Here is a 26701-nt window from a genome sequence, read left to right as displayed (position 1 = left end):
AAATACGAGAAATTGAAGAGAAGATGAAAGCTTTCTAGAGAGGCAGCTAATTTGAATTTAAGCTTCTCATGAAAGGAAACATAAAAGAAAGGTTTGAGAGGCAATAGGATGGAAGGGAAATTGGGCTGGATAAGGAAGCTGAAGGAAATAATATTAACATTTCTTTTTGTAGGTGAAAGTTGCTAATTAACTAGGTAACTTTTTTCCCCCTGCTTTGTTTGAAAAGGAAAGACTAAGCACAACTAAATCTCCAAAGAGAGGGGCATGTCACACGTCGGGGAAAATTGGAAGCTTAGGGCCTATAGGTTAGCTCTCTGGTCATCAGGCCATGGGTCTGGAAGGCATCTTTATGTGGCCTGACCCATTTTTATCTATTCCCTTAGTTCCTCACTCCTCAGCAGAAGGGTCCTGTCTGAGGTTTCAGCCTACGTCGTACCACAGCATCTCTACAGACCCTCTTTTCTCCTCAGGTCAGCCTCCCAACCTCCCAGTAGTTCTTGTGGGTTCCCACTTCCTTACTTCTGTTTGTAGCTGATACTTCTATTTGGATTGCCTTCTCAGTGCTTCATTTTCTACTTTCTTACTCTTCCTTTTAGTTTTTACATCTGCATGCTGACGTTGTTAGGGAGGTAAGAGCCTCACTTTACAGGTAAAACTGTACAGGGTGTATGACCCTCTGGGGTCACACAGCTAGTATAATGAGACTTCAGGTCTTCTGGCTCAGAATCTTATGTGCTCTCTACTCTTGTGTGTGGACCTATCTAGCAACTTGACTGACATGTTGTAGATCTTCAGTTAGCATTTTTTTTTCTACTGGTGAGCATATAGACATACACCTTTTTCCCTTGAAGATGTATGAATGATGGTAAATAGAAATACCAGTTATCTGCATTATAAATTTTATATTTTATTCTGCTCATTTGTTAGCATCTGACAGCAACTGGAAATAAAACTTTAACTGTTTGTTTTCTGTCTGCAAATGTTTTGTTCTTGTCCAAGATGAGAGCTAAACATTGACTCCACAGAATGACTATCTTGCATGTTGAGTCTATATATAGTACACTGAGGTTTTAGGTATTTGCTATAGGTTTGTGACCATATGTGGAGGCCAGGGTGTTCACAGGAAGTGTGGGGTGTTACACTCCTTGAAGGTGGAATTTGCTGCACTTATTTTTGTGTCCATGAGCCTAGCCTGGCCCTGGTACATGATTGGTGCTTAACACATGTTTACTGAAGTAAAGGAGCTATTGTTTCCCTCCTTCTCTATATGGGGTGTCCGCCAAGTTCATAACAATTCTCCCTTCTCTGGGAACTCAGAATTGGTGTTGGCTATTTCTTCCCTGAACTCCTGCACCCACTCACATCCAGTCATAGTCAACTGACCAGGGTTGATCACCTGACTACATCAGGGCCAAATTCCCCTCCTTGAAATTTGGAATAGAGACACTGAGGGGCTGAGGGTCAGCCTCTGTGGATAAACCCAGAGCATAAAAATACAGGAGCTGTAACAGAGCCATATTATAGATTGAATGTTGGAGAAAGCTAGACTTCTAAGGTAAGAGGCTGAAACCAGCATACAGAGAGGAGCAGACAGGATACTGAGTGAAATTCCCAAGGGGTTCTAGCCCATTCTGGAATGGGCAGTCTTGGTTGCACTTCTGCGTTTGATCCGTGAGACACCCTCATGTTCTTTGAATAAATTCTCTTTTGTATTTGAGTTGGTTCAAGTTTGGTTCCCATTATTTGTAACTAAAAATCTCTACCACTATATCAAAATTCAGTTTTCTCACTTCAATGAAGGAAATTATACTAAACAGAAAAAATATGTAAGGGGGAAAGACTAAACTTAGTTTAAAAATTATAACAGAAATCAGTTGGGAATTACATGTATTAAAATTGATTTGGGGGATTGGTAGAATAATGCTGAAGGGCCCTATACACTGTTAATTTTGAAGTAATAGGAATTTTTTCCTTCAAGATGAAGTAAGAGTGTGAAGAAAGAAAAATAATAAGTCTAAAAACCATAGGGGGTAGTCAATGATTAAGCAAAGGACCAAATAGTTAAAATGGGATACCTAAGAAACCTACGAGTCATTCCTCGATGCTTTCTGAACATCGGCCATCATATCCAACCCATCTCTGAATGTAGTAGGTATATGAGGTTATCAATAGCTAAAATATAATTAATGTTAGTAGGATGCCTAGGATAGCTCATAAAGGCCTGTTGAACCCATAGTGTCTGTAAAGCAGTAATTGAAACTTTTAAAATGATTTTTTATTGGTTTATAACATTATATAACTTTCATGTTTACAATTTTGACTTCCGTATACACTACAGCATGCTCATCACCAAAAGTTTAGTTTCCATTTGTCACCATGCTATAGACCCCCTTTACCCATTTTGCCCTCCCCCTAATTCCCTTCCCCTCTGGTAGCCACTACTCTGTTCTCTGTATCTATGTGTTTGTTTTTGTTTTGTTTTGTTTGTTTATTTTATATTTCTCATATGAGTGAAATCATACAGTACAGTATTTGCCTTTCTCCGTCTGACTTGTTTCACTTAGCATAAAACCCTCGAGGTCCGTTCATGTTGTTGCAAATGGCAAGATTTCATCTTTTTTATGACTGCCTTGGTTTCCATTGTGTGTGTGTGTGTGTGTGTATGTATCACATCTTTTTTTTAAATTTATTTATTTATTTATTTATTTTTTGGCTGCATTGGTTCTTCGTTGCTGCGCGCAGGCTTTCTCTAGTTGCAACGAGTGGGGGCTACTCTTCGTTGCGGTGCGTGGGCTTCTCATTGCAGTGGCTTCTCTTGTTGTGGAGCATGGGCTCTAGGTGCATGGGCTTCAGTAGTTGTGGCACACCGGCTCAGTGGTTGTGGCTCCTGGGCTCTAGAGCACAGGCTCAGTAATTGTGGCACACGGGCTTAGTTGCTCTGCAGCATGTGAGATCTTCCCGGACCAGGGCTTGAACCCATGTCCCCTGCATTGGCAGGCAGGTTCTTAACCACTGCGCCACCAGGGAAGCCCCTATATTGCATCTTCTCTATCCTCTAATTTGTTGATAGGCATTTAGGTTGTTTCCATATCATTGGTATTGTAATAATTCTGCCGTGAACATGGGGGTGCATATATCTTTTTGATTAGTGTTTTCATATTCTTTGGATAAATACCCAGAAGTTAAATAGCTAGATTATATGGTAGATCCTGAATAGCCAAAGCAGTCCTGAGAAAAAAGAACAAATCTTGAAGGTATCAAACTCCCTGATTTCAAATTATATTACAAAGCTATGGTAATCAAAATAGCATGGTATGGGTAGAAAAAACAGACACATAAGTCAATGGAACAGAACTAAGAGCCCAGAAATAAAACCACACATAAATGGACAATTAATTTATTACAGAGGAGCAGTGAACGGACAACGGAGAAAAGACAGTCTCTTTAATAAATGGTGTTAGGAAAACTAGACACCACATGCACAAGAATGAAACTAGACCACTACTTCACACATAAAAATCTAGTTGAAATGAATTAAGGACTTGAATGTAAGACCTGAAACCATAAAATTCCTGGAAGAAAACCTAGGCAGTACGCACCTTGACATTGGTCTTAGCAATACCTTTGTGGATCTGTCTCCTCAAGCAAGGGGAAAAAAAGTAAAAATAAACAAATGGGACTACATCAAACTAAAAAGCTTCTGCACAGCAAAGGAAGCCATCAACAAAATGAAAAGACAACCTACTGAATGGGAGAAGATAATTGCAAATCATATATCTGATAAGGGGTTAATATCCAAAATATATAAAGAACTCATACAACCCAACAACAAAAAACAAACAACCTGATTAAAAAAATGGGCAGAGGAACTGAATAGACATTTTTCCAAAGAAGACATACAGATAGCCAACAGGCACATGAAAAAATGTTCAACATCACTAATTATTAGAGAAATGCAAATGAGAACCACAATGAGATATCACCTCATGCCTGTTAGAATGGATATTATCAAAAAGCCAAGAAATAACAAGTGTTGGAGAGAATGTGGAGAAAGGGGACCCCTCATACAACATTGGTGGGAATGTAAATTGGTGCAGCCACTGTGGAAAACAGTATGGAGATTCCTCAAAATATTAAGAATAGAACTAAAACCATAGTTTCAAGCCTTGAAATCTACTAAGACCCTGTGGGCCTTGAGAGGGACTTAGGGGATGTGGAGGGAAAGAGGACTCCAATTACTAGAAACTCCCAGAACTCCACAGGGGAAGGCTGCTCTGACAGGTGTGTCCTGAGGTCTGCCATTCTAGTAGTGAGCATGGGACTGGGCAGATGGCATTGGAGAGGAGCCTTGGGGACCATTCAAGGGAACAATAACCTTGTAAGCCAGCTGATAGGACTGGCTAGCATAAGTCCCTTTTCCTTTATTCTGTGTATGTCCCTTTTGAAAGTGTGTGAATTTAAGTAGAAGATACAGCTTCTCCTCTAGAGGAAGACCTTTCTTGCATCTAGACTATACAAATAACTGTACTTTGAGCTAGAATTTCTGTATAAATATTCCACTCTAAGAGGAAGAAGAGGAAAGGCGTTTCCAAAGTTAGAAAGATTGGTATAGATGCCCTCTGAACAGGGGAGCGAAGTCAGCTTATGGAGGTGATGATAGACATTGCTGGAGAGAAGAGTGGAAGGCACTCACGGAATGAAAAGAAAGAGAGAAAAAACACAGGCTACTTGCCTGGGAACGAGGGACATGAACTTTGTGCGAGTTCAATGACCAGATTTTCTGACAAATATTCCCAGAGCCCATAGCTCAGTAGAAGGGCCTGTAACTTTTCTAGAAAATAATGTTTTGTTTTAGAAAGAATAATACAGTTGCAAAGTTAAGAAAAACCTGAAATCCTGAAGATATCAAATTATTTAAACAATTACTTGGCAGTGAGTTGTTTTCATGAAATTAGACAGTACACAGTGCTCTGAGAAAAGCATTTTTGTTAAAATTCCAACAAAGAGGATTGCCTGAAAGTAAACCCCAGTGTACTTTCCAAAGATTTTTACAAACACCATCCATGTAGTATGACACACAGGAATTCTGATGAGAACATGTTTTTCAGGAATTCATCACCCCCTTCCCTTTCACTCGGGAGGTGGCCTTTTATCCGGGGCTGTTGGATGTAACCAGTGAACCGAAACACTTGAAACCAATTTGCTGGTTTGAGAAGAGGTTATTGATTCTCACAGCATGTATCTCCTGGGAGAATGTTATTGTTTAACTCTACATGCGGATGATTCTAGCCTCACGCTACTTTAAGTCAGGCAGACTGGGTGAAGTATGTGGATTCTGCTTCTTCAGTGAAGTTTTCAGGGGCTTTGAAAAATGTTTCACAGGTCTGAGTGCTGCCTTGAGTTTAAAACACCATCGTATGTGCTTCTCAGAAAATGTCTGGTTAGGTGAGAGAGATTTTTTGTAAGCATGTGCTTTATTCTTGAGGCGGGGGCGGGGGGCGGGGGCGGGTATGTTGGGAGAGAAATTGCCTGTGCATTTCTCCCAGTGCCAAGAAGACAATGGAAGTGATTGATGAAACACCAAATTAAACAAATATATTTCAGGGTCTTGGTTAAATGATCACTGCTTGAGCTGTTGGTGATTTACTGTCTTCAGAATTGCAAAGCCCAATCAATGTTTTATTCATATCTTCTAGCATTATTGGTCACATGTCTTAAATTTCTGTTCTTGAAGTGAAAAGCTTCTTTCATCCCTGGTAGAAAGGAGGAACAGAGGGCGTATGGTATCAGCCATACAACATACTCCCTGAATGATCTTGTGCATTTGTATTATTTTTCACTAGATAATAAAAGTTCAGTTGAATAGTTAATGTTCAACTCTGAGTGGGTGAAAAAACTCAGCATATCTGAGGTCGATATCTCCTCTGGGTGTTGTTTAAGAACAGATGTAAGGTGGTGAAGCCACAAGCTGCTGAATGTTTCCTTTCAGATCCAGCACGTGTGTGTCTCACTCTACTGCGGCCACCATCCTCTCCACTTTTTCCCTAGAAATATTATTGGCCCAGAGAAGGTTCATTCCAGCAGGAAGTCTGCCATTTTGAACCAGATCGAGCAGCCTTTGGAACAGGGAATGATTTATTGTTCCCAGCTGTCTTTCATAAGGTGACCATTATGAGCAAGTCTGCTGATAAATCCACGGCCTCAAGGGAGGATTTAATTTGTGACAAGGAAAATTTCTTTCTGCTGAATGGGGAGGGGCATCTCTGACTTTTTTCTGTGTGGGTTTATGGTGGGAGACAGACCCTATGGGTATTTATTAACTTGAACTGAGGGGTCTTTCTAATATATAGTTATGTGTCAGAACTAAAACTCCCTAGGTCCTCATTTGGGGTGTGCAACTGGTGAAGAAAAGCATCAAGTTAATCTTTTTCTCAAACATCTGCATTTTTGACCTTGATTTTTTTTAACTGACAAGTTACTTCTCTTTCAGGCCCCATAGGTGATACAAAAGACTGTCATATGAACCTGAAAGGGTAACTGAAACCGAAGAAAGGACCCTAGTGTCTAGCCAAAGACATGCCACAAGGGGTGAGAAGGAGCCGACGTCTCAGCGAACAGGGCACGAGACCAGCTGTGCGTGGCCAGGTAGGAGGATGAGAAATATTTAATTTGCTGTGCTGGCACAGAAAGCTCGGGAAGCACATCGCCCCAACTTAAGGATCTTGTGTTATAATAATTTTTCAAAGACTGTATAGCAGGCACACCAGCCATACAGCTAAGATAGTTATATTTCGAGTCGATGACACACCTTGGTGATGAGCAGCTTGGGGACCTGTCTGCTGAATTTCTTGAGAAAACCTCCAGAGAGTCAGAAGTTACTCTAAGACTGAGGCCGCTTTCGAGGTGTGAGATGCGTCATTTTTAGGTTTTAGGCTTCCCTTGGGATTCAATCTGCAGCCAGTCTAGAGCAGGTCACCTGGAACTGAAATGCTTCTGAGACACAAGAACAGGGAAGAGTAATTATTATCAGAGAGGATGCACGGTGCACTTTGCCCTCTGCTCAAGGGATGAACCAAATTTAAAGCATGGTGAGGACAGTGGCAGAGTGATATTTTTAATATATGAACAGATTTCCCCCTCTGGCAGCTCCTGTTGCCTTGACCTCTCCGCCTAACCTCATTCAGGCCGCATTTATTGTATCAGGGAAAAAAGGAGTTTCACCAAAGCACAGGAAAAAAACAAAAGCTCTTGATTTTCAAAAGTCAAGACTCTAAAGGCACTTGGCATAGAAATTATAAGATGAGTTGGACCAAGGCTTCTTACCTCTGAGAGAACATGCAGTTTTCCAGGTGTGCTGGTGAGGAGGGGAGGAGGAGGGAAGGGTAGGTGGAAGGTGGGGAGAGGGGAGCAGAGAGAGCTCCCAGAAGCTGGTGGCCCCTCGCCCTTCTGAGAAAGAGGCTTTGGCCCTCCTCCTTCTCAGGGGGAAAGGTGGTAAATGCAGAAACCCCACATGGCTTGGGGTGTCATGACTTCCCAAGTAGAGCCCAAGGAGACTGCAAAACCTCAGGACAGAAATGGCTGAGTGGTGTCTAAGGTACAGAGAGTCTGAGCCAGCTCCATGGAGTTGAGTGCACACAGCACACGGCTCTGAGTCCTCTGTGTTCAGAAGTGCCACCAGAGTTATGACAAAGGACCCACAACCTTCGATTGGCATCTAAACTGGGGACAGGGACTTCCCTGGTGGGGCAGTGGTTAAGAATCTGCCTGCCAATGCAGGGGACATGGGTCCCTGCATTGGTCCGGGAAGATCCCACATGCCGTGGAGCAACTAAGCCCGTGCACCACAACTACTGAGCCTGCGCTCTAGAGCCTGCGAGCCACAACTACTGAGCCCGCATGCCACAACTACTGAAGCCCACACACCTAGAGCCTGTGCTCCACAACAAAAGAAGCCACCACAATGAGAAGCCCGCACGCCGCAACGAAGAGTAGCCCCCGCTCGCCGCAACTAGAGAAAGCCCGTGCACAGCAACGGAGACCCAACGCAGCCAAAAATAAATAAATAAGTAAACTGGGGACAGTCTTGGGGGGACTGAGCCCTTCCTTAACTTGTGAGATCTGGCTCTGCCTCCAGCAGGTAGTGTCAAAATTGAATTGCATCGTAGGACACTCAGGTGGTATCGGAGGATTGGTTGGTGTGGGGAAAAAACCCACGTGTCTGGGTTAGAAGAGTTTTGAGTAAAAACAGTTCAGACCTTTTGACGTCTTCCCTATTTTCCAAGGCACAATTCACATTTCACCTGTTCCCAGGCATCTTCCCAGACCTGTCAGTTATTATTTTATCTGTCCTCGTGTTTCTGTAGCTCTTCACCCATTCATTACAGCCCTTTATCAAAGTCAGCCTCGTACTGCAGGTTAAGTTAGGGTGAGCTGCTGGGTTTGAACCCCAGAAGTGTTCTGTCATGTGTCCTTACAGCACCTGCCATGAATTTAGCATCCTAGGCTGGCAAGTGTTTTGGTGCTTGGTACACAATAAAGCCGCAATACATAGTTGTCAAACTAAATTGAATTTAAAATTCTAAAATACATAGTGAAACATGAGACAGATCCTTGAAAGAATGTTTCATTGGCTATATCTTTTTAAAATTTATTTATTTATTTATTTTTGGCTGTGTTGGGTCTTCGTTTCTGTGTGAGGGCTTTCTCTAGTTGTGGCAAGCAGGGCCCACTCTTCATCGCGGTGCACGGGCCTCTCACTATCGCGGCCTCTCTTGTTGCGGAGCACAGGCTCCAGACGCGCAGGCTCAGTAATCGTGGCTCACGGGCCTAGTTGCTCCGTGGCATGTGGGATCTTCCCAGACCAGGGCTCGAACCCGTGTCCCCTGCATTGGCAGGCAGATTCTCAACCACTGCGCCACCACGGAAGCCCCTCATTGGCTATATCTTTGATTCCCTCACTCCCTTTCTTTCTTTTCCCCAACACTTGATTTCAAATTTTTTCCAACATACAAAACTTTATTTTTAACATCTTTATTGGAGTATAATTGCTTTACAATGGTGTGTTAGTTTCTGCTGTATAACAAAGTGAATCAGCTATACGTATACATATATCCCCATATCCCCTCCCTCTTGCGTCTCCCTCCCACCCTCCCTATCCCAGCCCTCTAGGTGGTCGCAAAGCACCGAGCTGATCTCCCTGTGCTATGCGGCTGCTTCCCACTAGCTAGCTGTTTTACATTTGGTAGTGTATATATGTCAGTGCTACTCTTTCACTTCAAAGGATCTTTCAGAGAACACCTATATAACTACCACCTAGCTTCTATAATGTATGTTCTATTATATGTATGTATCTATATATTTATGTAGTATTACTTGTTTATCTGTCCATCTAGCCATCCCTCCATCAATCCAAATTAGGTTTTCCTCACTGCTTTTCACATACAACTGATGTTTGACAGACCTTCGACTCTGGAGTCGGATCCAGGATTCATTCCTGGATTCGGCCCTTACTCAATGCATGGCTTTGGGGGTGTTGCTTAACCTGCATCTGCTTCCTGCTCTGTAGAACAGGAGGCCACTGAAACCTATTTCACAGGTTGTGGTGAGGAGTAAAGGAGATAATGTAGATAAAGGGCCAGGCACAGACTGTGTGTTCACTACATAGTAGCAAGAGACAAAGTACAATGTAAATATTTATTTCAGCCATCCGCACTGGATTTGCAATGATTTTTGCTTCTTGTGTTCTTGCTTGCAGCCTCTGCTTTAGTCCCAAAAGGAAAAGAAATTCGCAGGAGACAGTGAATCTCAGACTCTTCCTTGGTTATGAGCAGGAGGTCCCTGGATCCAAGAGGTAAGCAAGAGGAATCTGGGCTTTGGTGTGGAAACTGCATTCTGAATTCCCCGGCACAATTAAAAGGCCAACAGTAGAATCACCAATTATCTACTTTCACCCACACAAGGTGGGGGATCTTCATGCTTGCCTGAAATTCAGAAGAACCTTTTCTAAAAATGGAGATGATTAGTAGAGAATAGCGGGACTCTCCTGCAGCCCTAAACACCACTTCCTGAGCCCTTTGGTGCAGGGATTTGTATATTTCCTGAGCGTAGGCCCTCACTAGTACAGCCTTCCACTCTCAGGTGATAGAAGATCCTCAGATCAGGGAATCAGAATTATGCCCAGATCATTTTGTTCCTGAAATGGCCCTGGAAAGCTGTAGCAAGAGTGTGGAGGATGAGATTTCCTTCCCCATGGCCTCAGACCAGTCAACATTGGGGATTGTTGCGAGACTGGAAAAAGGAAATCTCATTCTTTGTTTCCAGCATGTGCTCTCACCATGCCCATTCCCATGCCCAATCATTACAATTGCCTTCGTACCCCTTAATTTAAACACGTTGAAAACAGGATGGTATGAATATTATGGTTTGAATGAATAAAATTGTGGCCTGTCCACATGAATTGTTTTTTGCTGCACACGTAGAGTTGGGGCTCTTGGTTTCAAATTTGTGTTGGTGTTTGCCAGTAGAATTATCCCTGCATGAACGGGAAAATGCCTAATGTCCTCCTAATGGTTTACAACATAGATGACGTACCACGTTACTCTGTTAAAAAATACAAGTGCCTGCTTCCCCCCGATTCCACTCCCAACCCTGAGAGTCTGAGTCAGTAGGTCTTGGGATAGCCCACTGGAATCTACATTTTAAAAATCTCTACAAATTATTTTACTTCACAGCCAGAGCTAAGAACTACTTCTTTACCGTAAAGCTGTATAGCGCTTCTTATTAAAAACAGTGAGAGATGAAGCGTGTCTTCTTTTGAGATACAGAATCTTGCTTGACTTTTTCATTCTTGCTTTGTGTTCTACCAGTTGATGGGCATATAATGGAAAACTAGCTAAAATGGGAAGATTGGAAATACTTCCAAAGTAGACAAAGTTGGGCATGAAATAGAAATGACAACCCAGGAGAGCACTTGAGGAGACTCTCAGCTAAAGAAAGAGGAGCTAGTAGAGGTTATCCCAGCCAATAAGGAAAGCAGGCAGGGGATTAGCAGGCAAAGGGCATAACCTAGGACCACAGAGCAGATAGGGAGATGGAGTTACTGTCTGTTATCAATTCTCAAACATCCATATTTCACATTTTAGCATCCCAGGCATGTGTTTGCTGGGTGCCAGTTGGGATGGAGCCGTCATTGTCCATGTAGAGCTAATTTTATTGTTATTCTTGGTGGCATAACTGGACAACTTCACTTCCTCAATGTTTCAGTCAGCAAACAATTTAAGGACTGTTTGAAGAAAGAATAAAATCCTGGTTGTTGTCTGAAAACTTACTCTTGTCCTTTGCTGGTTAGATCAAAAAAGCAACAACATCAAAACCTTTAGATCAAGTGTTAGTTGCTTGGGAGAAAATTCTGGAGATAATAGTGGAATGCTTTTAAAAGAAATACTGCATTTTTATTGGTCTCAATGACACAGATACTAATATCACGTGAAAAACCGAAACAAATATGACAATTTTGAGTTGGCCCAGGAAAGTTCGAATCTAAATGTGAAGAAGTTCAGGGTATAGTTCATTGGCAGCATTATTTTCTCTCTTAAATGCTCCACAGTAGTTATGCATCTTATAATCAGTGGTGTCTTAGATTCAGTGTAATATGGTATTTGTGTTGGTCTTTACAACTAAGAATATTGAAGAAAATTCTCCTCTAAATTATCTCCTGAAGAAAGCATATATAAAACTATAGAGGAGGGCCAGGGAATCACAGACCTGTGTGTGTCTAATTTCCATAAAGGATGTTCTCTTTGAAAAAAAGAGAGAAGAACCACCATATATTTAAACAATAATAATATTTTAAAAGAAAAGAAGCTGGATTTCATTAAGAGGGAATTATTCCTATTTTATTGGAATTTGTTTGGAGAACTAAGTAAGCACATGAAAAGGAACTGATGGCTGTACCCAGGTAGGCTTCCAAAATGTTGTTTTTTTTTATAGCTGGAGGTCCATTGTTCATTACCCCCTCCTGGGCGGGAGTACCCCTGAGAAGCAGTCATTTTCTCTATAGTGGGTACCTCATAGCAGAATCCCTCAAGACCCATAATCACAAGTCCCACACCTCTTCCATATGCTGCCCTTTGAATATCCCAAAATAGCTTTCATATAAATCTCTCTTGGCTCTTCCTCAAGCGAAACATTTCTCTTCAAAGATGTACCATCATCTCTTTTTTTAAATTAATTAATTTATTTTTATTTGTTTGGCTGCACCGGGTCTTAGTTGCAGCTCGCGGGATCTTTGTTGCCACGTGTGGAATCTTTAGTTGCGGCATGCACAAACTAGTTCCCTGACCAGGGATTGAACCCAGGCCCCTAGCATTGGGAGCATGGGAGTCTTAGCCACCAGACCACCAGGGAAGTCCCCATCATCTCTATTTTTGAGGCCTGTCCATCCTCCAGTTTCTCCTCTGAATCCCCTCCAATCTGTCTATATCCCTTATAACTAGGTAACATTGGTCCCAGTTTGTCCAGGAGTCTTAGTTTATGCCTATTTTCCAGGCTGAATTATCCCCTGCAAACCCTTTTATTCTAAAAACTGTCCTGATTAGAATATTATCATATGTGGTCAACCTACTTACAACCGACCGCACTATCTAAGGGTGGGCTGAGAAGTAAAAATGAGAGCAGGGCTTTCACTGTCCTCCGTCTCGGTAGTTGACACGTGCAGTCAAGCAGATGTATTAGTGACTTGAGTCATACATCCCGCCATTGCCTCATGTGAAGCTTGTGGCTGATGGCACCCCTCAGAGCCATGCCCTCCCTGTACAGTACTGGTTCTGGTGGTTCTATGGCATTTGTTTCTACAAAATTTCATGGTGTTTGAATTCAGCCCATTGTCCAGTGTGTCAAGAACTTTGTCATCCAAAATGCTGTCTTATTCCTTCCAACGTGCAGCTACTGAAAGATGTAATCATGCTTTTCTGTGTCATTATCTAGGTTCTTGATTAAAAATATCGCCTAGGATACTCTTGTGGCACATCACCTCTTTCCAGTTTGACCTTTATTCACATCCTAGGGTCACTTAACATCACAAACTCACTTAATTGTAGTGTCATGCAGGCCATGTATTTCTTCCATTTGCATGATAATATTTTCGGAAACCTTAGCGAGTGCGAATATCTATTTTATATTAGACTTCAGATGTCTAATATAAAATGTCTTTTCTAATCTATGCATCTAGGTCTTGGACCAGAAAATGGGAAAACAGAAACAGAGTTAAATCTAATGTGACTTCTCAGTGAGTGCACTTCTTTTTAGCTCCCATGGGACCTTGGAAATGTTGACTGACACATAGACGAGGTCAGTGCTCCATGAATATTTGTTGATCCAGCGACAATTTTTCATTGAGAAATAAGCAGAAGATCCTGTTCATGGCTCTTGCTGTGAAAAAAAAAGCCTATTTCTTTACACCTGTCAAGGACATCTGCTTTGGGAAGTCCCACACACAGCTTAAGTCCACACCAGAGTATGAATTGACTATTTGCTAATCATGTAAATATTATTGCTCAAATGAAAACATGATTGAGGCTGGAAGTGTGACCCGACTGCAGAAAGTGCCAGCTCTTTAATGTAAGCAATTAATTAAGCATCAGCTTTAAGTCTGGTGATAGGTCCCAGGGTGTTAATCAAATCAAATATCACCAGCTGCTGAGAGAACAAGCTTTCAGGAAGCATTTCCTATACCAAGGGGGAGAGGGAGGTGGCACTGAAATGGATTTTCTGAGGCTCCAATAGCTAAGGACACCTATAGAGGGATGGTGGTAAACTGCTTTGTGGGTACATCTGTAACACAAGATCACACAAGCACTGTGTTGAGTCAGCTGAAATGGTGGAAACAGCCCAGATTTGGAAGCCAGATAGGGCTGGGTTCAACTCTTGGTTCTGCTTCTTTTTTTAGCCTTGGAAAATCACATGATCTATCTCAGCCTTAGTTTCTTCAGCTTTTAAAATGGAGCTGACAACACCTATCCTGTAGGACTTTTGTATGGGTAAGAAAGATGGCAATGCCCAGCTCGCAGGGAGGATTCTATATGGTGCTTGTTAACGACTAAATGATTTCTGGTCCCCGCTCTGCTGCTGAGGTCTCCACTTTGACCTTGGACATACCCTCAGCTTCTTAGAGCTTGCTCTCCTCCAGCTCTGAAGAGGTAGAAGTGGACTAGACAGTGTTCCAGGGATAAAAGCCCATCATTCTGTGACAGGGATGGAAATTAGGGCAATTTTGTGACAAGTAGAGTGAGCCATGGGGAAAGTGCACTGATACATGGGAGGGTGGTCTGGTCACCAAGGGTGACGTCCCACGGGGCCTTCATGTTCCCAACTCCGATCACCTCCTTCCCCCCAGAGCAGGCTGGAGGCCACTTGAAATGAGCTGTCATCTCATCTCGGGTCGTTAGCGCCACACCTGCCTGGCTGGAGCTCACGGTAGTGCATGTTTGTGCAGGGCAGAGAGACACTCAGCCACGACAAGGGCACCTTGAAGGAAGAAGTGATTTTATAAAGTGGGGAAGGCCTGTCTTGAACTACTGGGGTATTTAAAATAACATCTCTTTTTCCTTTTGTTTTTCTTATTGCAAATAAGAAAACCAGTACATGGTTGATGCTGAAAACTATGAACATACAGTAGTTTAAAACAACTACCATTAACATTCTATGTATGTCCTTCTAGTCATTTATATACAAGACACAAATGACCTCACAGTATCACCCTGTCTTTTTTTTCTTTTTTTATAAATCTATTTATTTATTTATTTATTTATGGCTGCGTTGGGTCTTTGTTGCTGCGCGTGGGCTACTCTTCGTTGCGGTGCACGGGCTTCTCATTGCAGTGGCTTCTCTTTGTTGTAGAGCACAGGCTCCAGGCGCACAGGCCTCAGTAGTTGTGGCGCATGGGCTCAGTAGTTGTGGCTCGTGGGCTCTAGAGCGCAGGCTCAGTAGCTGTGGTGCACAGGCCCAGCTGCTCTGCGGCATGTGGGATCTTCCCGGACCAGGGCTCGAACCCATGTCCCCTGCGTTGGCAGGCGGATTCACAACCACTGCTGCCACCAGGGAAGCCCACCCTGTCTTATAGTATGCTTTTCTGGATATATTTCCCCCTTCCTCATCACTGCTGTTTTAAGTTTTGCTGATTTCTGTTAATATAATAGTGCCCTGGTTGTTTAGCAGAGGTCTCCAAAATAGGATGCTTGCCCCTTGGGCACATGCAAGATAATCTATCAGGAAGCAGGAAGAAAATTTTAGAATTCCTGTTTATACTTTCACCTCTCCTTTTAAAAATTGTGTGGGTGTGTGTGTGTGTTTGTGTGTATTTCATAACATGTAAAAATGTGTCTGGAGGTAGATAATCCAGAGCTGGGATGGTGGCTCAAGGATGCCACCAGGGACTGAAGCTCTTTCCAACTTTCTGCCCTTCTACCTTACATACAGGCCTTCACCGTCAGGCTGGCAGCCTCATGTTTGCAAGATGACTGCTGCACATCTAACCTTTATATCCACATTCCAGACAGGAATAACGGGAAAAAGTAAAGGGGAAGGGATTTTCTCCTAGTGAAGCTTTGCTTTTTATTCAGAAAGGCATGTTTTCCTTCTCATTGGTCAAATGAGAAAAGTTGAGAAATTGAAATTTTTAGCTTTTTGGCCTCTTTGACAAAGGAAGTCAAGGGTGAATTGTGCGGGGGTAAACGGTCCATAGGGTCTGCCACAGTTCTCTTCCCAGAAAAATGCACACACATGTACACGCACATCCAACTTCGCCAGGCAGTTCCAGGGGGTTTCTCTAAGTGGGGGTGGGAGGGGAGCCCCTCTATAGGGCCAAACTAAGAGAGAGCTTCTCAAATGGATTCTCAGCTCAGCCCAAAGCCAGGGAGCATGAGAGAAGCAATAGGGGGAGAAGACAGAAGTCAAAAGAGAAAGTGAAAATATGTGAGTGGGAGGGGAAGGAAGAGAGAACAGAGGGGCCATGAAGGTTGTAAGTAGCAGATATGATACTAACAGTAAAAAAAGAAATACAGTGGTGAAGAGAGGGGGAAAAAGGATAAAGCAATACCACAGTGGGGAAAAGAGAAAGTCTTTTAGGTTTAAGGGAAGATGCTACTCTAAAGGATCGGAAGTCGCTCTCCAGCGGGGTCTGCGGGTGGCAAAGGCGGTGATGGAGGGTGCCAGTTAGTGAAAAGTTGGACCAAGTGCTGTTAACTTCTGTGGAGTCACAGGACATTCATTAGAAGTTCAAGGGCGCTCTCCAGAAGGGTCTGGTGACTTGGAGATTTGAAGTCTGATAGGGAACAGTCCAGCAAGATAAGGTCACCTCTGGAGAATGCTGAAACATGGTGTTAAATAAGGTTTTGTAAATAATTTCTGGTGCAGTTTATGATGGCAGCTTGCAGTCAGTTCCCTGATCGTAATCTTTGAGATTATACACGTTGCCAATAGCATACACAGAGACAACAAAATAATTAGCAGTGTCCCCTAAACCATCCTACAGGACCTATGACAAACTTTCTCCAGGTGGAAAAAGTATAGATCCTTCCAGCATCTTTGGACCACTGTAAATTGCAGAAGCAAAAGGTTTTTAAGAACAACATAGGTGTTGGAGCCATGTGTATTTTCTCCTGATGAATCAGAGGAGGATATCACGTTGGAAAATAAGTTTAAAAAAAAAAAAAAAGGAAATCATGTAGCTGAAAAAGAATTCACTGATTTTTCCAGGGAAAGAAATACCTGATTTCTGAACACAGTTTATATCCTGAACAGTTTCCTAGAAATGACGGAACTGATTAATTTTTATAAAGCACTCCAAGTGTCACACAGCAAGTTTTGATGCTTCCAAGTGCCCAAAGAGGTAAGCAATTTAAAGGAGTTTAAGATTTTTACCTGTATCTAACTTTGGAGGCCCACCTAGTGAAACTGCAAATTTTGGGTTCAGGGTAAAGAGTGGTTTTAAAGACTGAGCTCTGGAGTCAGACCATGCAGTTTGGGATCCCAACTTCATCATTTGTCAGTTGTGTGATTTGGGAGCAAGTTGCTTCCCTTCTCTGCCTTCACTTCCTCATCCATAAAGTGGGGATAACCACATCATAGGATGGTTTAGAGGATTAAATGAGATAATCTACGTGAAGCTCAACACAGGGCATGGCACATCCCGGACACTCCAGAAACACATGGATGGATAAACAACATTTTTTTTCTGATTAGTTCCATGATTTTTTCCTTTTAATTTTTACATCAGTACCATGAGTTTACCTAAAGATAAGAGACCATTTTTATTGTCAGCTCATTGTGAAAAATAGCGTTAATTCCTATTAAGGTGTTCACCATCTTTTTTGCAGGCATCAAAATGATGTAATATTTAAAAGTGATCACACTTCTGGGTTTGAATCCCCACTTCTTGGCTCCAAGACTTTGAAAAGTTGCTTAACCTCTTTGGGCCTCCGTGGCCTTACTTGTAAAAAGGGGATTCTGTGTAGTTTGAGTTAATAGATACAAAGTGCTCACATCAGTGCCAAGTACATAAAAGTGCTCAAGGCTGCTATTAACCAAGCATTTTCCAGAAAAGAAAATGGAGTTGAGAGGTGATACCCCCAAATGGTTTTCTTCAACTTGTAAGTAACATACTGAACTTCCCGCCTCATAATAGTCAAGACGAAATTTTGAAGGATGCCTACATCAGGAATTTTTTCATAGCCAAACATTAAAAACAAAGTGAAGGTCTACACAGACAGAGATGGCAAACATATGGCCTACCCCACCTGACACCCAGGGCCATGACAGACATTACTAATCCGTTATGGCACTTTTACCTACTGAGTTCGTATTCACCTTTGCATTTTTTCTCAGCGGGACACTCTGCACAACCATTGTCAATTTGATTGGTGTTATGTGAAGTCAAACTTGTTTTCCATCCTTGTTCTGGTATTATGTCTTCAGAACTGTTATTTTCCCCAGAGGATGAAGAATTGATAAGTTTTCAAACAAACTCCTTCCACTGAAATTCCATTCAAATTCTTAAATGATGAGAGATAATCCTCCTTCAAACCCTTGAGTAAGCAGGGTGAGTTATATAAAAGAGAGCTGGCGGTACCCATGATCTATTGTTTGTGCTATGTTGGAAGATGCTGCTAGGACAGATGACACTGATACCTGCAATTAAAAAAAAAAAGATTTGCTGGGGTCTGAGGAAATCATTTGGAATATGGCTACTTTTGCCCTTGACTTGGTAAATAATTTTCCGGAAAGACAGCCAGGTATAGCATGCAGCTGGGCATCTTTCATCTTACCTTAAGAGGAAGATGCAAATGACTAAATGTAAAGATGTTTCCTATATGTTGATTGGTGTATTTGTCTGCTAGGGCTGCCATAACAAAATACCACAGACTGGGTGGCTTAGATAACAGAACTTTATTTTCTTTCAGTTCTGGAAGCTAGAAGTCTGAGATCAAGGTGTTGTCAGGTTTGGTTTCTCCCGAGGCCTCTCCCCTCAGTGTGCAAATGGCTGCCTTCTTGCTGTGTCATCACATGGCCTTTTTCTGTGTGTGCCCCACCTGCTTGGTGTCTCTCTCTCGATTTATAGGGTCACAAGCCACATTGGAGTAGGACCCCCATACACTTGTGACCTCATTTAACTTTAATTATCTTCTTAAAGGCCACAGCTCCAAATATAGTCACATGGGAGGTTAGGGCTTCAGCATATGCATTTGGGGGGGGGCATGATTCAATCCATAACAATTGGTGTGTACCCAAATAACTCTAGATTCTATAGCATCTTATAACCCCAGCATTGTTACTTATACTCATCATCATGTGACTCTAGTTCTGCCAGAAAAGATAGTCATGCTCGTTACACACTACGGAGACAAAGAAGTGTGTGCTCACTTTAGAAAAATTTCTGTCTGTTGCAAATCAACAAAACAGATACATCAATGGAAAATGGGCAAAGATAGAATCAAAATGCACAGAAAGAAAAAATACAAAACGTTAAGAATATGAAGAAATGCTCAAACTCATTAGTTGACAGAAAAATACAAGATAAATTGAGATATCACCTTGCATGTACTAGACTGGCAAGATCAGGATAATGCCAAGTGTTGGCAGGGATGTGCGACCACGGGAACCCTTATGCACTGCTCATGGGAAGGCCAACTGGTGTAGAAGTTCTGCAGAGGATTCTGGTGGTAATAGCCAATTAGGTCTAGGTCTACTTCTTGACCCAGCAAATCCACCCCTGGGTACATATCCGGAAGGAATTCTCACAGAGTTTATTAAGGTCCTGTATGAGTAAGGTGACAAGGCATTTTAGCTTGTCTGGGACAGTTATAGTGTACATATGCTGTCTCGGTGGAATTATGAATAACACCCTTTTGTTTCTCAAAAGTGCTCACCCTGTGTGTAAAGGTTGTCTTCACAGTGTTTCTGTGGTGGTAGGGGATTGGAGGCACTTTGGGGAGTGGAGAGGCAGAACGTGTTAGGTTCATGCTATTCAGCAGAAAGAAGTAACAGACTAGATATACCCATAGTAAAATATATGGATCTTTAAAACATAGTGCTGGATGAAGGAAGAAGAGAGATTCAGGTTTACAACAACAATATTTACACACTGTTAAGATCCATGCATATAAAACTATATGTTTTATAAGAACACATATTAACAAAAGGGCTTGCGTTGAGCGCCTTGAAATGGTTGCCTTGGGCTAGGTGAGGAATAGCAGTGGGATATAGGGGAAAAAAAGAAAAAAAATGTGAGGGGTCTTCTTAAGCCAAAGATGATAAAGAATCATTGAGAAGATGATTAACTTAGCCGTAGTATCTGAAATTGAAAAGGGAGTGTTCTGTCAAAATAGATTAAATTGAAGAATTTTTTAAAGTGTTTAAAATATTATACATTTCCTGAGAAATTGGCACTTATTTGTTTGTTTGCTTGTTTATTCTCTGAAGCTCTGAAGGGCATTTAAGTCTGTTTATGTAAGTATCTTAAGTAGGACCAAAAAAATAAAAAATAAAAGTAATTGAATGAGGGAAGCAGAATAGAGAGTATAAAGAACTAGAAAAGATAAGGCAAGGTCAGGTGTGAGGTTAATATCTAAAATTCACACCCAAAGTCCTATAGATTTACTAGAAATGGGTCTCAGATTAGGCGCTACACCAAGGAGATACCCTCATATGCATGATCTACATTATCTGTAGTAACAGCCAGCACAAAACCACTCCAAGTACTAAGAAGCAGCCCAACTATTTCCCATTCTGAGATCAGAGAGAAATTTCTCCCTTGGGCTCTTCTAAGGAGGGCACCGTGTAATGGAATAGCGGCCTAGAAAACTAATTTCGACTGAAAGACTCATCCCAAAGCCGTGTCGAATACCTAAATGCTAATTTACTCTCACAGGGTTTGAGCTCCTTGAATTTCTGCAAAATAACTTGGTTTCAGTTCCGGTAGAGTTGAGGAAATGTCCCTGTGTATGCAGGAAACCTGTGGTCCACAGATGTTTGGGCTCTTCCACTGAATTATGAACCATAGGGCCAGAAATTCCCAGTCGTTACAGCAATAGCTAATGAAAGCAAAAAGAAAAGGATTCTCCTTCCAGATTCCGGAGTGTGCTGTTGCCTTGATACCCCTGAGGAGGGGGTGGGAGATGAAGAATGTTTTCCTCTATCTTTTCCTGCATCAACTTTAGCAGCAATTAAATTTTTATTGACTGAAAGCCTAAAATAGTAATTATTGTAGAGACTACAGAAAGTAAATCTATTATGTGAAAACAGGTGTCACCAGAAGAGTGAAACCAACAAAGAACAATGCAGAATGGAAGGGTTTAGTGGCAGGCATGTGCAGAAAGAGTCCAGTCTGAGAGATAATCTCCAAGTAGACATTTGGGGTGTGTGGGTGTGGCAGGAGAGGGAAAGGGACATTCTGGCGTTTCGGTACATTTTGGGTTTGAAGCAAATATAGTTGATCAAGTTCTTTTGAAGCTTGGTTGAAATAACCCCGGAGCACTGTCCAACTAGATTTGATTTTGTATTTAGCAAGTGACCTCTGCTTATTAATTCAGATTCTAAGAACCTGAGAAAGGGAGGTATGGAAGATTGGTGCTGAAATAGCTGTAATGATTTCCTTTCCTATATCATGTATGTGACTTTGTGACTCACCCCATTAATAGGTAGAGACTATTTCTTCACCCCTTGAATCTAGGCTGGCTTTATGACTTGTTTCGGCCAGTACAATTTGGTGGAAGTGATGGTGTGCCAGTTCTAAGCCTAGGTCTCATGAGGTCTTGAATACTCCTCCGCATCTCTGAACCTTGCACAGCCATCACGGGAACACGCCCAGGCCAACTTGCTCAGTGATGAGAAACAAGGCCCATTCACTCATATTGCAATGGCTGATTGCCACGTAACACTAGACATGTGTGTGAGGCCATCTTAGATCAGCCGCCTATGGCCCAACCACCAGCTGACCGCAAGTGCCTGTGTGAGACCAGGAGAGATCAGCTGAGCCTGGCCCAGAACTGCGCTGCTGAATTTAGATGTGTGAGAAAACACAAATGCTTGTTGTTTTATGTCTCTAAGTTTTGACATGGTTGTTATACAGCGGTAGCTAGCTGGTACAAGAGGGTTCCCTGATATTAGTATTATAACTAATAAAAAATTTTGTCCACTATTTTAAATTTTAAAAATACAAACAAAAATATTATAAGTGAAAAGAACCCTCACACCTTTGGCATTCTGTTTTGTGTTTCAGGATCTTATAAGTCAGTGAGCATGAAAGTCCCTGAGAACCTGAGTAGCTTTGAATATGTGGACAAAATTGAATTTCTGGACTTGCAAAATGGAAGATCAGACCCTAGACAAGTAGCTTTCAAAACACTCCCACCTGAGATTCTCAGCATGAGTGTGGGGAGACAGCCCTATTTCTCTCTTGGGAATAAAATCTCTAAAATTTAACAGTTACCATTTCCCCATCTCAGCCTAGTTGACATGACAGAGGGTTGTTTTCTCTTGGAGTATCTTTAATTACTCCTAATTAATTTGCTTTGCATCCACTACTGTAAATTCTGTAAGTTCCTTTCTTAGAGCAGTGTTTCCTACTCTTGGTTTATATTTCACCACCTCTCCTTGGGGAAACGAGAGGGGAATGTACACAAAAATACCTGTCACAGGGAAGCTGGAAAATCCCCACTTTTAATTGGGTTCTACAGTGGTTTCTGTGACCACTTCTGACCCCCTGGCATTTTCCCTTCTGTGAGTTTCATCATCAGTTTTACTGTGAAGAATTTGGTTGGGCTTAATGTTTGCAACAAGAGGGAGAGGCATCCCTAGACCTGGCCCCTCTCTCCCGTGAGTCACTGGCATCTGTTACGCCATGGCCAGGTCTCATTAGTGCCACTACTGCTGGGCTGGCAGATCTTTTGAAAGCAGGAATGGAGGACTCTGGGATTCACTAATGACTACTGGGGAGATGCAAGAGGAGGGTTGCTGTCTTAGGGAGGTCATTGTGAAAATGCACCTGTCTGTATCTTACAAGAAATGAAATGTGATTTCTTTCCTTTCAGAACTGCTAAAGGAATTCTTAGGCTATCCATACAAGAAAATAAGCAGAATTTAGGATTGAGTTTATCAAATATCTAGGAACGTTGGCAGTATTTTTGGGAAATTAAAAAATTTTCCACGCTCTTTCCCCTTTTCAGAAATTAAAGAGTTAGAGCATTATGGTACAATGATTTTGAGATGGGACTAGACGGCTTGGATTTGAGGCACACTTGGCTTCCTGTCTCTGCCATGTGAACCATATGCGGCAAGTTACTTAGGTTTTCTGAGTCCTCAGTTCTCATCTATAAAGTGAGAATCGTATAAATATGTCATGAGGATTAAATAATTTAAACGTGTGTAATTCCTAGCATGCCTGGAGCATAAAGACCTGATAAATGCAGTTCTTTCATTTTTCCCTCTTTTCACCTTTTCTGGCTTTTAGTTCTGTTGTCGCTTGCTTGCTTGCCTGTGTTATGTATTTTTTACTGTGAAGAATGAAGGATGGGTTTTTGGAAAACAAGATTTATACCAAAATCTTTAAACTGCTTATGATTTTTACCTAATAATCTCACTTATGTAAAAGTGTAGTGAAACAAGGGTCCAGAAATTTAAAAGTACAAAGGTGTCGTCATAAAAAGATACATTGTTGCTTCAAAAAAAAGTTCTTCCTGGTCATTTTCCTGTTTGCCTTGCTAAAAAAAAAAAAAAAAAAAGAACACATCACTTTTTTCACCCCCCCCTTTTTTTTTAATCATATGTGCTATTTGCTACTGATTGTTTCCATGAAGTTAGTGAATTCTCATCCCTTCCCCTAATAGTTAAAAAATAGACCAGTATTAACTTCCTGTGGATTCAACATGAATCACTCCCTTCTAAAAAAGATTCTCAAATAGGCTTACTTCTTTATTCTAGGTAGCCAGTTTCCAAGAGAAGCAAAACTCTAGATTATAACCCATCTTGCATGTTTATGCATCTATTGGGAGATATTTCATAATAATAACTATGCCAGTCCTTCATAATGTTTGGAATAAAATGGTCAGAATATACCATGAAAACAGTCAAGAAAGCATTTAAAATGGAGAAAAGGGAACTCATTTTGATTGGTCAATTGTTACATGCTCATCCCTATGCTGGGGTATTCCAAACTGTTGCTTTTACCAAAACCCTGCCAGTGAGTTTTTAATTTTACTTTATTTTATTTTTTATCGAGGTGTAGTTGATTTACAGTATTATATGTTTCAGGTATACAACATAGTGATTCAAAATTTTTATAGGTTATACTCTATTTATAGTTATTATAAGATGTTGACTATATTCCCTGTGCTATATATCCTTGTAGCTTATTTAATTTATACACAGTTTGTACCTCTTAATCCCATACCCCTGTATTGCCCCTCCCCCACTCTCTGCACTGGTAACCACTAGTTCTCTATATCTGTGAGTCTGTTTCTTTGTTGTTATAGTCACTAGTTCGTTTTATTTTTTAGATTCCACATATAAGTGATAACACACAATATTTGTCTTTCTCTGGCTTTTTTCACTAAGCATAATATCATCTAGGTCCATCCCTGTTGTTGCAAATGACAAAATTTATTCTTTTTTATGGCTGAGTAGTATTCCATTGTTTTTATATATACTACATCTTCTTTATCCATTCATCTGTTGATGGATACTTAGATAGCTTCCATATCTTGGCTATTGTAAATAATGGTGCTATGAACGTTGCGGTGCATGTATCTTTTCAAATTAGTGTTTTCATTTTCTTCAGATATATATCCAGGAGTGGAGTTGCTGGATCATATGGCAACTCTGTTTTTAGTTTTTTGTGGAACCTTCATGTTGTTTTCCACAGTGGCTGCACCAATTTACATTCCCACCAACAGTTTACTAGGGTTCCCTTTTCTCCACATCCTCACCAGTATTTGTTATTTGTGGTTTTCTGTATGTCTTCTTTGGAAAAATGTCTATTCAGGTCTTCTGCCCATTTTGTAATCAGGTTGTTTTTTGATATGGAATTGTATGAGCTGTTTATATATTTTAGATACTAACCCCTCATTGGTCATATCATTTGCAAATATTTTCTCCCATTCAGTAAGCTGTCTTTTTGTTTTGTTGATGGTTTCCTTTGCTGTGCAAAAGCTTTTTAATTAGGTCCCATTTGTTTATTTTTGCTTTTGTTTCCTTTGCCTTAGGAGACAGATAAAAAAAATACTGCTACTATTTATGTCAAAGAGTGTTCTGCCTATGTTTTCTTCTAGGAGTTTTATGGTTTCAGGTCTTATATTTAGGGCTTTAATCCATTTTGAGTTTATTTTTATTCATGGTGTGAGAAAATGTTCTAATTTCCCTTACATGTAGCTGTCCAGTTTTCCCAGCACCATTTATTGAAGAGACCGTCTTTTCTGCATTGTATATTCTTGCATCCTTTGTCATGGATTAATTGACCATAAATGCGTGGGTTTGTTTGTTTGTTTATTTCTGGGCTGTCTATTCTGTTCCTTTGATATATGTGTCTGTTTTTATGCCAGTACTATACTGTTTTGATTACTATAACTTTGTAGTATAGTCTGAAGTCAGGGAGGGGGTGATTTCTCCAGCTCTGTTCTTCTTTCTCAAGATTGTTTTGGATATTAGGGGTCTTTTATGTTTCCATGCAAATTTTAAGATTATTTGTTCTAGTTCTATGGTGGCTTAGGGAAAATGGGAAAGGGTTGAAATAAGTGAAGCACAGGGGATTATTTAAGAGAGTGAAACTATTCTGTATGATAACTGTAATGGTGGGCACATGATATTATTCATTTGTTAGAAACCCATAGAACTTTATAGAATAAAGAGTGAACCTTAATGTATGCAAATTTAAAAAATCATTTAGTATGTTGGGCATGCCAGGATGAAATGCAGAATTGTGATAAAACAACATAACTGTGCTAAAAATGTGTTAAACAACCTCACTGAAGGGTGTGGAGGAAAAAAGGGGCTGACCTAAGTAATGTCAGAAATGAGTGGAGTCTGTAAGACTAAAGACAAAATGAACTGTATGTAAGCACTCTACCCTAGTTGATAATGCTATGTCCCAGGGGAGTACAGATTAATGATTTTAATGCCACTATACATGCATACTGAAACTCAACAATTAAGTAAATGCATGCACAATGGTGGGAGCCAAGTTTGGTTGGGGGTTACAGATAAGTAAAAGGAGGAGGCTGGAATCATCCATGTGATAACAGATTAGAGTTGGAGACATCAATATGGACTCATGTCAGCTTAATACAGACACATATGGTTATATATAGAAATACTTATAGATATGTGTATATACATGGGTTAGTGTACATACATTTGTACTTCCTTGTTCTGTCACCTGAGAGGACCTAGAGGCAATGACACCCCAGTAGCAATGAGCATACCTAGCACCCAGATCTTGGTTTCTAATATTATTCTCCAACAAAAGGAACCGGAACTTGGATAAATGGCTGATTTTAGGACTAGGGTAGAAAATAAACAAGATGAGCCTGGAGCGTCTTATAGCGCCAAAAAGAAAGTGCTCAGAAAAACAACAACAACGCAGTGATGGGGATGTGTCAGAGGGACACAGCCACCTGAAAGAGCTCCCAATGGCCAAGGCTGGAAATGGTAAGCAACAAAATAAATGAAGTAGTGTAGGGTTGAAACCCAAAGTAGAAACTAAATTTAAGAGTCCATACTGATATGAATCAATTATTGAATAAATAAATGAAGGAAAATAGACACATTTTCTGTACCAAAGAATTCTAAAAATTTTATGTAGATCCTATACCCTCAGGGAGGTGGAATAGAATTCCCCATGTGTTAAGTTGGAGTTGAACATAGTGACTTATTTCAAAAGAGTGCAGTATGAGAAAGGGGAGCAAAGAGCTACTTTATACCAGAGAAACCTGACGACACTCTCTCAGCCAAATGATGAGGATCAGCGTCCATAGTGATGTCATATTGATGTATGTACGCGTGACGTCATGTCATGAGAATGGCTCTACCTCTGTGGTCTTCTTCCCCAAGCATGTAACCCCAGTCCAATCATGAGAAAAACAGCTGACAAATCCCAACTGAGGGACATTCTACAAAATATCTGACCAGTACTCCTCAAAACCGTCAAGGGCATCAA

The 26701-nt window shown here is 41.1% G+C and overlaps 1 protein-coding gene across 1 annotated transcript in view; it reads left to right on the top strand.

Annotated features, from left to right (window-relative positions):
• LOC309665182 (uncharacterized protein) overlaps nt 1–26701 on the top strand; it is a gene marked incomplete at its 5' end in the record, with an annotated part of 137829 nt that overhangs the window by 59789 nt on the left and 51339 nt on the right. The window contains 3 exons of the mRNA XM_082471396.1: nt 6491–6645; nt 9755–9850; nt 16753–26193. Of these exons, the coding sequence (XP_082327522.1) occupies nt 6491–6503 (13 nt within the window). The 3' untranslated portion in view covers nt 6504–6645; nt 9755–9850; nt 16753–26193. The remainder of the gene's footprint in view (nt 1–6490; nt 6646–9754; nt 9851–16752; nt 26194–26701) is intronic.

Source organism: Balaenoptera physalus, assembly GCF_965194825.1.
Source record: "Balaenoptera physalus genome assembly, chromosome: 7".
NCBI classification, from domain to species: domain Eukaryota; kingdom Metazoa; phylum Chordata; class Mammalia; order Artiodactyla; family Balaenopteridae; genus Balaenoptera; species Balaenoptera physalus.
Note: the sequence above shows the minus strand (reverse complement) of the source record. Positions and strands in the feature narration are given on the sequence as shown.